General features: G+C 39.2%; 1 protein-coding gene across 1 annotated transcript in view; it reads left to right on the forward strand.

Annotated features, from left to right (window-relative positions):
• PCSK5 (proprotein convertase subtilisin/kexin type 5) overlaps positions 1-18,027 on the forward strand; it is a 618,746-nt gene that overhangs the window by 40,875 nt on the left and 559,844 nt on the right. The window contains 2 exon segments of the mRNA XM_036741047.1: positions 17,752-17,836; positions 17,839-17,855. Coding sequence (XP_036596942.1) covers positions 17,752-17,836; positions 17,839-17,855 — 102 coding nt within the window.

Raw genomic sequence — 18,027 nt, forward strand, 5'->3', positions numbered from 1 at the left:
AAATAAATCAAATTAATTTAAATTAAAATGCTATTTAAAAAAGTAAAATATATGATAGAATTTTGCTAACAAAGCCAGACCCACTAGCCTTTTTTTCCTTTTTTTTTTAATAAAGGCAACAACTAGTAAAACTTGATGATGTTCTTAAACTGGGCAAGGGCATCCTAGGAAGGAGTTCAGCCTCTGTAATCTGTGTAGTTTTCATCCTATGTCCCTATATGAACAGAAATGGAGAAAGACCCCCAAATTGCCAAGTTAGTCATTGGTGAAACAACAGATGCAAAGCACCTGGCTTGGTTTGGGATGCAAAACTTTGTCTCCTTCTTGAGCATTACAAACAGGTGGGAATAATTGAAATATTAAAAAGGGTTTATTTTAGCTTCTCCTCCTAGGAATCACTTACAGATGAGTTTTATTCTTTTTATTTTTTTTACTTTTTACAATAATAGCTGAATGTAAACAGACATGGTAATGTTCTCATCTGAAGAAGATAATACAATAGTACTTTTATGTTATATTCGAAAAATGGAAACTGAACCTAAAATACCCCATCGCATTTTCATAAGAATTCCCTTTTTTTGAAAGAACCTTGTGAGATAAGTAATACTGGTATTAGTATCTCTGCTTTACAGATGAGGAAATGGAGGTTCGGTGACTTGACCATATGATTTAGAAGTGTTGGAATTCAAACCCAGGTCTGATTCAGTCCCATCTGTGCTTTTGCTATCACATTGCACTATCTCTTAAAGAAATTACTTACTTTAAATGCATTTTTAAAATGTGAAAACAAAGCCCCAGAGAGAAGGATGGAGGCAATTCAGCTGGGTTTTAGTAGAGCTGGCACCCAGTTCTCTTGACTACTTATCCCATGCTCTTTTCATTCCTTCATCATTTATTAATTGCCTCCTGTGTTCCAGAGATTGTGCTAGGAGCTGGAAATCCAAAACCAAAAATGAAACAGCCCTTGGCCTCAAGGAGCTTACACTCTAATAGTTAATAACTCGTATTTATAAATTGGGTTTTTAGATTTGCAAAGCATCTTCCCCAACAACCTCGTGAATTCACAGGAGCATAGATTTATAGCTTGAAGGGACCTTAAAGGCCAACCCAATTCCTCATTTTACAAAGGAACAAACAGGCGAAGAGGTTAAGTGACTTGGCCAGTTACACAGGTAGGATTCAAACCCAAGTCTTCCTGATTACAAGTTAGTGCTACGGCTACTATACCACACTAAATAGCATATGTCTAATTGTGCTCATTTTACAGGAACTGCAATTCTGAGAAGTTAATTAAGTGACTAGCACCACTAATTCACTATTGGAGATGAGACTCAAACCTCAGTCTCCTGACTCAATGTCCAGTACTCTGTCTACTAAAAAAAAACATAAAAAATTATTTATTATTGAATCAAACATGTATTAAGTATTTGGTAGGTACTAGGCACTGTAGTTAAGTCATACTGCTTCTCTTAGCATTTACTGGTCTGATACATCTGGTTAATTATTAAATAACCAGGCAGAAATTGTCCTAGTTAAAATCTGAACTGAAACGATCAAAATCTGAAATGAAATGAAGTATGTTAGTTGCTAGGGCACAGTGTCATGTGAAAAGAAATTAGAGGATGCTGCTACTGATTTTCCAAATTTAAAAAAAAAATGAAAAGTAGCAGTTATCTAACTCGGTAAAGAATCAGACCTTTCTGTGACCCTATTTATCCATGTGTCTGGATGTAATGATACATTCTTTAACACCACCCTATCTGCTACCTACCTACTTATTATAGTGGTTAGAAATCAATGTGATGCAGAGCTCTCTAGGAAGAGAGTCTGACTCAATACGGAAAACACGCTTATCAAATTTTCAGGGAACATTAACTGGGAGATGTCGCAGCCAATGCAACAGAGACAAAAATCAGAATTCAAAAACATCACCACAGCTGACACAATGAGTCCATACTAACAACAATCCATTTGCCTGGGATCCGAATCAAACTGCAGGATCAGAGAGTGACAGCTGGAGACAGCTAGGAGATCCAACACCCTGTTTGAGAGCAGAGACTGTCTTCTTTTTCTATTGCTATGTCCACCACGTTTAACATAGTGCTTTGTATTTAGTAGGTGCTTAATAAATGCTTAGATCATTCCTGAGAACCTTGAGGTTAAATATGGTTAAATAACTTCCCGAGGTCGTACAGATAGTAAATGACAGAGACCAGATTTGAAATGGGTCCTCTGACTCCAAATCTAGCAAATTTTCTACAGTAGTCCTTCAGTCTGGTTTGTTGTTTGGTCTGGAGTTGTGGAGACCCACGGGGACAAGATTTGGGTTATTGAATTGACTAGATTTCGTATGAGCCAACAGCATAGCTAAAATAATTTATATAAACTCAGAGTACATTAATTAAAGTGTCCAAATCAAGGGAAGTGAGAGTTACATTGTATTCTGCTGTTATCGGACCACATTTAGAATATTGTTCTGGGAACATTCTAGGAGAGCCATTGAAAATCAGTTGCAACCAGAGGAAGAAAACCAAGAGGATAAAGGGTATGTAAACCATTTATCAGGAAGGGGTCAGAGTATTCCCTCTGTGACCTTGGGGGAAATTGCGTTGGTGCCCATTTACCCTGTTATACATTTTTTCCTGATGTTAACCTTTGACTTTGAACCTTTATCCGGAATTCATTTGAGCTCTTATCAATCATTGTTTGCTGACTTGTGAACCTTCTCTCTGTTCCCCTAACCACAGACCTCTCCCTTTCTTAAAGGCATTGGTTGATCTCTAGTGGTTTCTTTACCTTTGTAGTGGTAGGTGTCTTGATTTCAACCCTCTAGTATTATAGATTAGACACTCAGCCTTTCCATCATATTCCCTCCACCTCACCCCCAGCCCTCATATACAGAGTCTGTCTCCAGCCTCCAGGGCCAGTAGGCAGCCAGGCTAGCCTCCACCCTCCAGTAGGCCTTGGGACCTATGAACCGGGATACTTTTGTGCAAAAAATCTATTATGGAAAAGAGACAAACATAATCATTCTGTAGAGTTGTCAGGAGAGCTATCAATAAGGAGCTTTTTCAGCTACACAGATATAGTAATGTCTTGTATAATCTGACCAGGGCCAGAACAGTGAGAGAAACAAATGGATGTGATGTCAGGGGACTGAGAAAGAGCAGAGAAAAACAAGAACCAGGAACACACATCCCTGCCAGTAAGAAAGCAGAAGGCCAAGTTGTGATGGAATTATCCTGTCTGTTCCCATTTAGAAAAGATGAAGCCTTTGACCTTTGGTTATCATAACGTGGGTGGACTTGCACTTAAGTAGAGTCCTCTAGATTCTACTGTTCAGGCCCAGGGGAACAAAGTGGTACATCCTTACACCCTAGGGAAGAAGGCCTCACCCAGGATAATGAAGGCTGGAAAGTTTTCTTTAAATAATAAACAGGGTGAGTATTATAAATTGAGGCAAAAAAAAAAATGAGACCACATCTATAGACATTGCTAATTGATGCGGTGCTGGACCTGGAGTCAGAATTAAAATCTAACCTCAGATACTTAATAACGGTATGGCCCTAGACAAGTCACTTTAACCCCTACCTACCTCAGTTTCTTCATCTATAAATTGGGGATATAATTGCACTTACCTCCCCTGGTTATTGTGAGGATGTTTGTGAAGCACTTTGCAAATTTTGAAACACAAGCTATTACCATTATTATTACTAGCCTTAACTTACAGAAGCTCATTCTTGCTCTCTGTGCCTATTGGAACTCACTTCCCAGCAGAAAGGGTCCCTTTGGGAATATCTACTTTGCCCTAGTTACAGTGAACAGGCTTGTATTACTCTAAGCCAGTGACTGTCTATATTGTCATATAGCTATATGTCCTTGTGTAATGGCAAGCAAAGTGGGACTTTTTGCTGGTTTTTTTTCTTTTGGATGGTTCTCATCACTAAGCCAATCAAATCTTTGATTGAATCAAGAGTCTTTGATGACCTGCTTAAGTCACAAGAAAGCCTAAGTCACAGAGTTTGAGTCACATGGTTGTGATGCCCTCTGACCCTGAAGAAGTGTATATATACTCTGAGGTTAGCATTTTGCTTTGGGGGCTCACTCACTGGAAGACTGTTTGTGTGATTTGATCAGACAAGACTCTGGGTAGCTGTTAAGGGCCCCCCCCAGCTTTGACAACCCAGATGGTGATGCTTTTCTCTCTGGTAACTATGTATGTATTGCTATGGACAGACAGAAGCCTTGTTTGCTGATTTTGTGTTATTTGCTCTATTTATATAATTTCTGCTTGTAATTTCTGTTTGTAATTGCTCTGAAGTTCAGGGTGCTGACTTTTCCCCCTGAACTAAGTGAATGATATATGTATGATTAATTAAAGTGAGATTGTAAACCCCTTAAGGTTACTTTCCTTAGAAAAACAGATCAAAGAACCTGTGTGTGCTGGGTTATTGGTCTTACACCTCCACAGCAGCTGCTAGCAACATATAATATGGTTATATTCACTATATTGTCCATTTGGTGGAGATGGGAGAGTTGGTTGAGGACCTGACCCCCAGCACCCTTTCCAGCTGACAGCTTAAAAAGACACTTTGCCAAATGTTAAAAAAAAAACACTGTGTCTATGAGATTTCCCATAATCACAATGAGAATTTTGTCCCGAATTCATATTCTCTACTGCCTAGTATTTTTTCCCATTAATTAGAATCATGGGGTCACAGATTTAGAGCTATAAGAGACCCACCACAGCATGCTGTAGTTTATATGAGCAAGAAGTTGGGGATATATGAAATTCATCCCCTTACCTAAAGCGGATGATGGATGCCAGCGCATCTTGGGATAGGCACTGCCATAGGCTCTTCCCCTGAGGGAAGACATGATTCCTGAGGGGAAGGACTAAAGGTAATATTCACTTCAGGATGTGCCAGCACACCTGAGCACACCCAACCCTCACCCTATGCACTTCTGTGATGTGGTCTGAGGAAAATCAAACAAAATGGAAGTGTTTGGAATACAATAGGGCCCTCTGATGAAATGTCCTTCAAATTCTTTTTTTAGTATGAAAAAACATCTTTAAAATATAACAGAATACTTGTAAAGTTGTTCCGTGTGCAAAGACCGATGATATTGTCAATAAATTGTCCTTCAGTAGCATCTAGGATGGTGAGAAAATTTGAAACCACAAAATACAAGGAGCAGTTGTAGGAATAAAGCATGTCTACCTTGAAGAAATGAGTCATGTCGTCTTCTGTGTTCTTAAGGTTGTTACGTGGAAAAGGGCTAAAACTTCTCTTTTGTTCTAAGCAGAATGTAGAACAGTAGACAGAAAACTGGATTTATAGTGAGAGGACCTGGGTTTAAATCCTGGGTATGCCTCTTATTCAGTTCCACAAGGGAAGCAGTACGGTACAATGAACATTTGGAATCAGAAGACTCGAGTCCACATTCTATCTCCCACTTACTATCTTGAGTGAATCTGAGCCAGTAACAACTCCAATGAGGGGATTGCAACAATTGACCTCAAAGCTCCCATCTGACTCTTCATCTGTGCTTTTGTGAACTGTATTCCTAATGGAGTGCCAGGGATGCCAAGTACACCCTGGGGGCACAGGGGCATAGGTGATCGGGATACGAAGACAAAAATGAAACAATTCCTACCCTCAACAAGCAACTAGGTGGCACGGTGGGATAGAAAGCTGGGCCTGGTGTTAGGAAGACAAGAGTTCAAATCTAGCCTCAGATGCTTACTAGCTGTGTTATCCTGGGTAACTCATTTAACCTCTGTCTGCCTCAGTTTTCTCGACTTTTCAAATTGGGACTAATAAAAGCATTTACCTCTCCTCCCCCTCCCAGGGTTGTTGTGAGGATCAAATGAGAGATTTGTAACACATTTAACTCAGTGCCAGGCCCATAGTAGGTGCAATAGAAATGTTAATTAATTATGTTCTATTGGGAAGACCTAACACACATGTAGGGTAAGGATAGGGACTGGAACGGTCGTTTCCTTGATATAGACAATTTCCTGTGAGGAAAATCCCTTTGCCAATGCTGATCAACACCTTTCCTATAATTTATGGTCTCAGAGAATTTCCTAGCTGAGCACTGAGTGGTTAAGTGACCCGCCCAGGGTTACATGGAAGGTATTTGTTAGAGTCAAGACTTGGACTTAAAACTTCCTAGATCCTTGGCCAGATCTCTGCTACATGAGCAACTCTCCAAATGTGGTCAGGGAACCCAAGACCCTCTCAGAGTCTCCATGATGTCAAAACTATTTTCATAATACTACTAGGTCATATTAATATCTAATACATTAAATATTAATAGATAACTCACATAAGAAAAATCTCTTTTGTTGTCTTCAATAATTTTATGAGCGTAGAGGGATAATGAGAACAAAAAGTTTGAGAACTGCTGTACTACTAAGTACCGCCTAAAATAGATTTGGGTTATATTTACATACAATATATTTTCACATAGTTTTTTATCATGTTATATTTACATATTATACATACTTTAATGATCTTAAATTATTACATAATGTATTATTTATATTACATATTATAACATATAGTTATGTATTATATCTTAACATATTTATTAAATATTATAATTTTTTTATTTTTTGTTGCTATTGTTTATTCATTTCAGCCATGTCTGACTCTTCATGACCTCATTTGTTTTTTGGGGAGAGCAAATATATTGGAGTGGTTTGCCATTTCCTTCTCTGGCTTGTTTTACAGGTGAGGAAACTGAGGGAAACAAAGTGAAGTGACTTGCCCAGGGTCCCACAGCTAGTAAGAGGCCAGATTTGAATGCAGGAAGATGAGTCTTCCTGACTCCAGGATCAGCCCTCTAACCACGGCATCACCTAACCATCCATATTTTATTTGAAAATATTTATTGATATATTATTAAAATACATTATTTAAAATTTTATTACATTATTAAATTTTATTTATTTTAAAATGAATCTATTATTAAACATGATTAAACACATTAAATATATAACATATTTTCTATTATCTATCTATTGAAATATTATCTATATTTTATTTTATTGTATATAACATTTATTATATATCAAAATATATGTGTATATGACATATTACATATGTATGTATAACTAAATACAAAATATGCTAAGCAGTTTCCAACAGGAGGCATTTACTATCTGCATTTTAAAATATTCTGGGTATTATATAGACCTACCTAAAAGATAGTGAGTGACTTTTGTGCTTCGTTCCACCTGTTTCTCATTCAAGAGGGGTAGATGTCTCTACCTTTCAACATAGTGGAGTCAGGCCCACCCATGTACAATGATTCAATCTCAAGAAAGTTGTCTCAGAACTCAGGAATGGGTAGAGGGTAACAGGCCTTGCCCTGGGCCTAACACATATGCCTATTTGTTAGTTCTCTTTAACCAATGTTATGATTAAAATGGGTTTTGTCCAGAGTTTACATATTTCTGCTGAAGAGCTCAAAAGCTGAGTTGAAGCATCATAATTATTAGCAAGGAGCTGCAAGACAAACCTCTTTGCATTAACCTTTGGACAATGTGAGCAGTTTGAATGTAACTTCAGAGCAAGTAGAATATTTCCCTTCCCACTCTAAGGCTACCTTCATACTATGGTAAAATCACACGTATGACCAAAGACCTCCTCTAGGGCTGATTGATGCATTTAGCATTGTCATTTCCCTTGGAATCACTTAACAGGGCTCACGTAATTGTTTGTCTGGTGAGGCTACCAGATGTTTGAGTTTCTAATTGGGGAGGCATTGTGGAATATGAATTTGTCAGATCTCAGAGCAGAAATTATAATTGAGTGGAAAGGCAAGACAGGCAGCTAAGGTGGCACAGTGGTCCCTGAGTCAGGAAAAACTCATTTTCCTGAGTTCAAATCCGACCTCAGACATTTACTAATATGACTATGGGCAAGTCATTTAACCTTGTTTGCCTCTGTTTCCTCATCTCTAAAACAAGCTGGAGAAGGAAATGACAAACTACTCCAGTATCTTTGCCAAGAAAACCACAAATAGGGTCACAAAGAGAAATAGGGTCACAACTGAAAAATGACTGAAAAAAGCCCAGAGTGAAAATTGTTAATAACTGTGTTAGTCTAAAGTTGACCTCTGGTAGTTATTTAGTTTGGGGCAGTGATCTGTTTTTCTACTGTGTTTCTATGCCGAAGTGATTAGGAAGGAGCAAATTTGTAACCATTATAGTGGCTCTTGGGAGTAAATTAAAGAGAGGAGAGGCCGTGGCACCAGCAGCACAGAAAGCAATTTTATCCTATCTGTGGTCAAATCAGGAAGGGAGTTTTGAAGGTAACATAGACCCCCCAAAAAAGAGATGTCTTTAGAGTGGTGTCCAGTATACCTTCAGAGGAGTAGAAAGAGAGGCATGGGGACAGCAGAAGGTGTACGTGACCAGAGGGAAAGTGTTATGTCTCCCTCTCCTTCTCTGGGGGATGTCCCATTACCTACCTGCTAGTTGTGCCTTGAGGAAGAAGAGTCTCATAATTGAGAGCACTTTAGAGTCACTAAGGCACTATTCTGAAGTACATCTAAAAGCTTGGGTAGAATCCATCCATGTACATCTGTCTGCTTTGTCTGGAGCTTGGCAGCTTGGTATGTTTTCTCTATGGGAAGTGAGTTGGTGGAAAGAAGTCATTGTAGTCTCAAAGCAAGAAAGCGGGAAGAAGTTGGGAAAGAAAGGGAAAAAGGGAGAGGAGGAAGTAGGAGGTAATGACACAGGAGCAGCAGGTCTTTAATAAGTTGGCCCTTTTCTTCCTCAGTCTACATTCTTGGTGCCCTGGAAGTCACAGTTCCCTTTGAGAGTAAAAGGTACCTCTTATACTAGGGTATTACCTGAAGTATATTTTTAACTAAAAAAATCAGTGTCTTTAGTTTCCCGGTCTCCAGCTACTTTAAAGACAAGTAGAAAAAGTTAGAGAGAGACAAGATAGTTACAGCAAAGAGAGACCGTGCTTGGAGCTCCTGTTAGTGATCTTTGATTTAGAGGGGACATGATGTAAGGTAGGAAAGATCGTGTTTGAAAGTGCAGAAAACAGTAAAGCCGAAGTAGTGAGATTACAGGGGCTGATATTTATTGATCAAAGGGCCAAGAGCTCAGGAGGATTTTAACTCTTCTTGAGGTAGAAGGGGTGTACAGGGGCTGATATTTATGATCAAAGGGCCAAGAGCTCAGGAGGATTTTAACTCTTCTTGAGGTAGAAGGGGTGTATATGTGTGTGTGTGTGTGTGTGAGAGAGAGAGAGAGAGACAGAGAGAGAGAGAGAGAGAGAGAAGGGGAGGGAAGGGGAGGGGAGGGGAGAGGAGAGGAGAGGAGAGGTGGGGAATAGGGAGAGGCATAGAGAGACAGAGACAGAGAAGTAGAGGGGATTGCTTATGACTTATGATTTATGTGGTATGATTTCAGGGGAAATGGAAAAGATAGCTGGTTTCACCAGATCACTTACACAGTTGGCACTAGTGGTCCCTCAATTTCTACCACTACAGATCCATTCCTTCGTTTTGAGATGCAGTGTGGTATAGGAGATAACATTTTGGATTTGATTAGGAAGATCTGAGTTTTTGAATCTACCTCAGCCACTTACTAGCTGTGTAACTATGGGCTGCTCATGTAGCTTTTATTGAGTCTTAGTTTCATCACCTGTACAGCCTGTACAGGGATGTTGTGAGGCCCAAATTATACATATATATATATATATATATATATATATATATATGTAGAGAGAGAGAGAGAGAGAGAGAGACGTAGATGTAGAGATATAGATACAGATATAGATACAGATATAGATATAGATATAGATATAGATATAGATATAGATATAGATATAGATATAGATTACAGGCAGTTAGGTGATGGAGTAGATAGAAAACAGGACTTGGAGTCAAGGAGATCTGAGTTTAAAAGCCTATCTTAGACAAACCAACTAGCTGTCTGACCCTGAGCAAGACACTTAATGTCCCTGTTTCTCAGTTTCCTCATCTGTAAAGCAGGAATAATGATAGAACCTAGCTTTCAGGTTTCTTGTGAGGACCAAATGAGTGAACAGATATAGAGTGATTTGCAAACATTAAGGTGCTACATAAATACTAGCTATCATTGTTATCACTAGATACATATATATGCACATATACCAATATATAGAACATTTTATATAAAATCATTATATTCTTAAGCTCTTTCTCCCATTGAAATGCAAATGGAGTGACATTAGACTTATAGGCCGTATCATCATTTATGCCTTTGTGCAAATTAATTTATGAGTACGGTCCCTGAATTTTGATAGGTTGGGTAGATAGGGCAATAAGGAAAAGCAGGATAAGGGTTCCTGAAGGGAGGAAGGAAAAAGAAATATCTGAAGACTGACAACTTTCTTGGTAATTTTTCAGAGGGGCAGGCCTTCCATACTGTAGTTATAAGGAGCGCACACTGTATTTATGTGTATGTGTATTTGTGAAGAAGAGTTTGAGCGCACAGCATGGAAGGAATCATTCTCTTATTTATTATAGCATTGAGGAATGGTGTGTTCTGATCTATCTTTTATTGATTTTTTGTGCTTCATCTACTCATAGAGTTCCTGTTTTATTTAGAAAATGTTTCTGTGTTGGTTATATATTGTTCCTTGTTTTAGTCCTGGGTACTGTTGTACGGCATATAAATAGAGGTATCATTTGTTTTGCCCGACTGCAGAGGAGGCAGACAGAATGCAGGGCCACAGATAATGTTACTGAGCTGGGTTTTCATGCAGTGCCTTTCTTTGGAACAACTCTACGTATGTTACATCATTTTTCTTCTCAGTTTTTATTAAATGACCATGGAATGCTAGGGGCAATATAATGCATATTAAAAGGTACAACTTTTGTCCTTAAGGAATGCGCATATTAAAGAGGCAAGAGAGATCAACATGCTTTTAAAAAAAGATATTAGAATAGGAATGACTGTGTCCTTTATTTGGGCCAAGCCGTTGAACTATTGGGCACTGTTCCTTGTCCAGCCTTATAGAAGGTTCAATGAGATCTGCTAGCCTATGAGCAAACTTTCAGAATCCCAGCCCCAACTGAAAAATGATTTTGTGTTGGAGGCTCTCAATGCCTAGACTAACTCTATATAATAAAGTGACAATATTAAGGCAAAGTAAGGTAACAAGCATTTATCAAACATTTACTGACTGCCAGGCACTATATTCAGTGCTAGGGATACAAATATGAGCAAAAAGAAACACATTTCCTGCTCTCAAGGAGCTTATATCCCAATAGAGGAAGACGACAGATTAGAGGGAGCTAAACATGATTGGGGAAAGGATCTGGATGAGGTTATGGTATGAAAGTCAAAAGAGCCAGAAGCAGAACTAGAAGGGAAATGAAGGATGGCTGGTCTGGGTCCTTCACAAAAATGGAGGCCCAGGAAGATGTCACCAACGGGACAAGGGAGCCAGCAATGATGGAGGGATGTTCAAAGGTGAGAAGGCAGCTGAGGTATAGAGGTGATGTCTGCGGAGTTAAAAACTGAGCTGGGAGGGGAATGAAGGGTCAGGAATAAAAAAAAAATTGGTCAGTGTCCTATGTTCCAGTTCTGCAGAAGACTTGGATTCAAATCCAGTGTCTGCTATTTACTAGCTTTGTAACCTTGGGTAAATTGGCTTAACCTCCCTGGGCCTCTCTGATTCCTCATTTATAAAATGGAGGTGTTGGACAAGTTGGCTTTCCAAGATCCTTTCTGACACTAATCCTAATGTCTCTACGACCTCCATCTGTTTTCTTCCCTGTCGGCTTCAGGGTCAGTATGATCTCCTGTTTCTTCTTCTTTTTAATATCTCCTCTGTTTCCCAGGGACAGCTAGATGATGTAGTGGATAGAGTGCCAGCCCTGAAGTTTGGAAGATTCACCTTCATGAGTTCAAATCTGGCCTCAGACACTTACTGGATATGTGACTCTGGGCAAGTCACTTAAGCCTGTTTGCCTCAGTTTCTTCATTTGTAAAATGAGCTGGAGAAGGAAATGGCAAACCACTCCACTGTCTCTGACAAGAAAACCCTCAAATGGGGTCACAATGAGTTGACATGGCTGGAAAAACAACTGTTTCCTTTGCTTCTTTATCATTCTTTTAAAAAAAAAAAGGCTCTTTAATCTGGCAGTTTCAAGGTAGTGTGTCTCCCAAAGTTCTGTCATTGGCTCTTTTTCCCCTGTGAACTTACTCTTGGCAGTCACATCCATTCCCACCGCTTTATCTGTCCCCATTAGATATATCTCCCAAATCTATAGGCTATTGACCTGACCTCTCTTCCAAGCTCCAGAGTGATATTTCTTACATATTTCTACCTGAAATACTTAATAGGCTCATAGGATCATAAATCTAGAAGCAAAAAGAGAATTCAGAGACCAACCAATTCAATCCCCTTATTGTTGTAAATGAGGAAATTGAGATCAGGTCAGATAGGTAACAAGGCATTTGAATCCAGGTCTACTAACACTTTTCACCATACCACACTTCCTCTCAAACTCACTGTGTCCTAACCAAATATCTTCCCCTGAAATCTGTTCTTCCACCCCCCCCCCCCCCCCCCCCCCGACTCTTTGTTTCACCAACACAATATTCACAATGCTGACCACGACTATGAATATGCTGGCGTAGTTCTGAATCGCAAAATATAACAGACTCTTTATCTAGATTGTAGAACCAAAACATTTATTCAGACACCAGAAAGCCAAATCCCAACACCAGTAAACTGAATCCATTATAGCAAGAAAGAAGTTAATATACATTATCACAGCAGGGAGCAAAAGCCTTCCCCCTGCTCAGGCCTTCCCACAAACACCCCCTATCCTAGCTGTCTGCCTTCATCCTCTCTCTCCCGCCACTCTTACTGCTCTGACCAACTTCCTGCTCCACCCTTTCTGTTCTACCTGCTCAGCAAGCTCCTCCCACCACATGTGACTTAGGCTTCCATGTGATTCAAGCAGATTATATAGGGCCAACGGAGTGGAAAGATCTTCCCATTAAGGCAAACATACACTACAGTACACTCTTCCCTCTTTCAGTCAATGGGACCAGCATGTACCATGTTGGAAAGTTTGGTATTATACTGGACGCTTCTTCCCTGTCCTTCACCTCTTGTCTTCATATCTAATCAGTTACCATGACATGTCAATTCTCCCTCTGTAATGGATGGCCCTCCTCTTGATTCCAATGGTCACCATCATTGTCACATAGATCCTCCTTACCTGAGCTATCTCCTAAGATGTCTTTCTGCGTCTTTTTTCCCCTCCCCTTCAAATCATAACTTCTCATCACTGCCAAAGTTGTCTTTAGACCAAGATTAAGAGGCAAGCATAGTGTGGTGGGTAAGGCCCTTGAAACTTGGAATCAGGAAGGGTTCAAATCCCACTGATCTCCTGTGATCTTGGGCAAGTCATTCTATCTCTGTGCCTCAGTTTCTCTACCTCTAAAATGAGGGATTTGAATTCAGGTCTTCCTTTCTCCAAGATCAACTCTCTATCCACTATGTCTATACATATATACATGCATATTATACACACACATGCACAGACACATGCACATGTTGTCTCCCTGATAGAATATAATTTCCCTTGGGGGCAGGGGCTCTGTATTCCTAGTATCCCTAGCATACTGCCTGTACCTAGTAAGTAACTAATAAGCATTTATTTATTTGTTAATTGAAAAAATAATATTTGTAAGAGTATGAATCAGACCTTAGATGTATCTGCAGATAAGCCAAAGTATAGACTTTAGATAAGTCTTTTCTGTGTGAGAAACTTTTATAGGAAGCTTTCTACTTTCAAAGGGAACTCCAGCTTTTACTATATCATGACAATAACAGAGGTCTCCCCTCTCCCAATTCCAGGTTCCCTCTTGTTCTGCTACTTCCCTCTCCCCCCTTTTCCCTATTCCCATCTTCTCCCATATTTACTTTGCCCAGCTTACACAAAAATCCTTAGAAAACAATCATGGACTCTCCACTAAAGCTATATAGATGGAACCCTTAGTCCACTTGTGGTTTTCAAGGTTATTTGAAGGATTATGGGGATGTTCTGAAGATCTGCTCAGCCCTTTGGCATCTCAGCACTGGCCAGTAAATCCCTCCTTGAAATACACTGTGGGACACTTGGGTAGCTGTCCCTCTTGGTTGCCTGATATCATTTCAGTGTCCAAGATCATTGAGATTAGAGGTTTAAATTCCTTTTTGGAGATTTCATTGAGACATTTCATTTTCAGAGCTCAACCAGCTTTTCTGTCCAAAGTTAAGTAGAGTTTCTCCTTTAAAAGTGGGGGGGGGGAAGGAGTTCATACACTATTCTTCCTACTTCTCTGCCAACTGCTAAATGATTTTTAAAATTAAAAAAAAATTTTTTTTGGTGCCATGATTGGGATTAAGTGACTTCCCAGGGTCACACAGCTGGTAAAGGTCAAGTGTTTGGTCTGAGGTCAAATTTGAACTCAGGTCCTCTGACTCCAGGGTTGGTGCTCAGTCCACTGTGCCACCTAGCTGCCCCAAAATAAAAAAAAAATCTTAAAATGGCATTGATGGCTATTTTTGTCTCTGCGTAGGTCATTAATTGGGTAGACTTTCAAAATCTCCACTCCTGTACCCTTTGTACGTGTGTGTCCGCACGCATGTGCCCACACACATGGGCACATAATCATTGTGGTAAAGAATATAAATAAAACAGAGGGAGATACAATTAAAGAAATACACTCTCCTTTGGAGATAATAATAGCTAACATTTGTATAATTGTTGTTGGTTTTTGAGGCAGTTGGGGTTAAGTGACTTGCACAGGGTCACACGGCCAGTAAGTATCAAGTATCTGAAGCTGGATTTGAACTCAGGTGCTCTTGATGCCAAGGCTGGTGCTCTATTCACTGCACCCCCTGGCTGCCTCTTGTTTAATTGTTTAAGGCTTGAAAAGTACATTGCATACATGATCTCATTTACCTTGGATGAGTTCCTTAACTTCTCAGTAACCCTTGACAACTAAGACATTATTTTTAAATTTTATTTTATGCTTTCATTTGATAGGCATTTATTTTCTCCCTTTTCCACATCCTCCTCCATTGAAAAACAGAAACAAAATCAAAAGAGCTTTGTGACAATTATACATAGTCAAGGAAAAGAAATGCCCACTTTGGCCATGTCCAAAAATATCTGTCTCAGTCTGCATCTTCCTCTCTGGAGATGGGTCACATGTTTCAGTACCATTCCTTTGGGATTGTTCTTTGTCATTGCATTGATCAGAGTTCTTAAATCTTTCCAAAGTTGTTTGTTTTTTGGTTTTGTTTTTTTTTTACAATTTTGTTGTTAACGTATAAATTGTTCTCCTGGTTCTGCTCATTTCACTCTGTATCAGTTCATACATGTCTTCCCAGGTTTCTCAAAACCCATCCTTTTAGTTGTTTCTTCCGGTACTATAGTATTCCATTATATCCATAGAGCATAATTTATTCTTCTCTAAGACTTTAGGTTGCAGAGGAAGTTCTGAGATGTGTTGGCAGAAGTTACTTACCAAGGACTCAGTAGCTTATTTTTTTCCTAGGAGATCCCTACTTTTGAACAATACAATCAAAACATTTCCTCACTGGTGTTATCCTATGGGGACCAGCGAGTGGTATTGTACTGTATGTTTGAGTATCTATCACTAAACTGAGCTGTGGAATTCAACATTTTGGCCTACTTTTCCTGGGTAGTAATGGCAAAAAGAAGAAAAAATGCTGGATTATTAAATCATAGCATGTCAGTGCTGGAAGCGGGGAATTGGTGAACCACAACCCTCTCATTTACAGAAAACGAATTCTGGGGACTTAAGAGGTTAAGTGACTTGCTTTTTAAAAAGGCAATCTAGTATAGTGCCAACAGTACTAGAATTCAAAAGAGTGGGTTCTAATCAGGTATGCTGGTAAGTGTTAAGAACCAGGTCTCCAGAAAGGGCGGGGGGGGGGGGCGGGGGGGGGTGGAGTATTCATATGCTCTTTAAAGTTTAGTCTTCATCAGTAACCTTTTCTCAACTTTAGAAAACCACTGGGGAAAATAAATAATCAATAAAAGCTTGAAAAAATTTAAAATATATAAAATAAAAGAATAAGTCTAGACAACCAACAATAAAACATCAAATCTGCCAATTTCTGAGTATATGCTCACACCGAACATTTAACAATAGACTTTACCAAGCAGGTTAGAACTGGCTCTGGCACACACCTTTCTCTAATCCTTCTTTGCCACTAATTAGCTGTGTAACTTTGGACACATCACAAGACCTCCCTGAGTTGTCACGTTTTCTCCATCTACACTTGAAAGATTTGTTTTCTTTGCTGTTGGCGGTTTTTTCTACCAACATAGATCACTACTACTTTAGTAGATGGGTTTGTTTAGCCAAATATATTATATATATATATGCACACATATATACATATATAGACACATACACGTACATATACATACATACACACACCTTCTGGGAATGAGCCTAAAATAAAGTAAATGAGCCTAAAATAGAGTAAAAATCCACAACCCACAGCCCACATCCTCAGGTTGACATGAAGCTCCAATGAAATAATGTGTGTGAAAGCTCTTTGAAAACAGTAGAGATGGGTCAGCTAAGTGAATAGAGCACTGGCCTTGGAGTTAGGAGGACCTCAGTTCAAATCTGGCCTCATACACTTGCTAGCTGTGTGACCTTGGGCAAGCCACTTAATTCCGATTACCTCAAAGAAAGAAAGAAAACAGCAGAGAGCACTACATATATTTAAAGTGGTAGTTTTGCCATCACCTTCATCCCAAGTCCCATGATGACAAGTCAGAAACAGAATCAGGAATAGAATCCCAAATTCCCTGACTCCCTACCTAGTCTCCTTTCTAATGTACAAACTAGTTGCCTTCAGTTTACTATTTAGGATTGGGAGTTGGGGTACTTTTTGTTCTGATTGTTTCTAAAGGCATACCATTACTTATTTACAAGTCTATAGGAGATAGTCTTTATGATTCTAACTTTGGGAAGATCATGCAAACAAGGTGGCTAAGATAGGTAAGGACAGCATCAGATTAAGGTGCACAATAGTAACGTTATAGAACCAGATTAACAGGCAAGTTGGATGAGTACCTCTCATTTCCATTCCCTCTCCCCTTCTGCCCCCCCCCCAATCCTTCTTGAGCTCATCAAATGAATAAACACTATAATAACAGATTGTGTTGTCTGAAGGTAGGAAACAAATTCTGAGCGACATTTTCTTTGTGAATGGTCTGTTGCCTAGGACTTCGTTTTGGTGAAGTTAATGATAGAAATAATCTTACAATAGGTTTTACAGTCCATTTCTGTAAGCAAGGGAGATGGAATGTTTTTTAATAACCATATAGCTATTTGATGATTTTTAGACTTCCTACATGAAGACAGTGTGCATATAGATTGATATAGAATTATTTAAAATGCTGCATATAAATTAAACATTAAAAAGGGAGATACAGGCAGGCTAAGCTGCTCCATTATAATCTTAGGTAGTGCACAGTTCCTACCTCAAGGACACACACTCCATCCATTTCATATCGGATGTCCTTCTTTTGAAAGGTGATCACTGAGTTCAAGTAACATATCAGCATAGCAGCGAATGTATAATTTATAGGACTTTTTTTAAAAGTAGAGGGCAGAAAACTTTTTCAAAAATTAAAATTCTCTTTTTCTCTTGTTCTTTCTCTCTCTCTTCTCCCCATTTACAGATTGGTGCACTGAAAGATTACTATCACTTTTACCATAGCAGGACAATTAAAAGGTCTGTTCTCTCAAGCCGAGGAACCCACAGCTTCATTCAATGGAACCAAAGGTAAGAAGAACCTGCTGGATGGGGACCAGAAGTCAAAACTTCTGCATTTTTCATTGGTAATGTCATACTTAGGGATGATAGCCCCAGTGAAGTCTAACATTTCAGGAGCTGAACTGTATTATGTCTTATCTAGGGTCTTGGCTTACTAGTCAGGTGAGGGCTCAACAGTACT

This window comes from Trichosurus vulpecula, chromosome 1, assembly GCF_011100635.1.
Source record: "Trichosurus vulpecula isolate mTriVul1 chromosome 1, mTriVul1.pri, whole genome shotgun sequence".
NCBI classification, from domain to species: Eukaryota; Metazoa; Chordata; class Mammalia; order Diprotodontia; family Phalangeridae; genus Trichosurus; species Trichosurus vulpecula.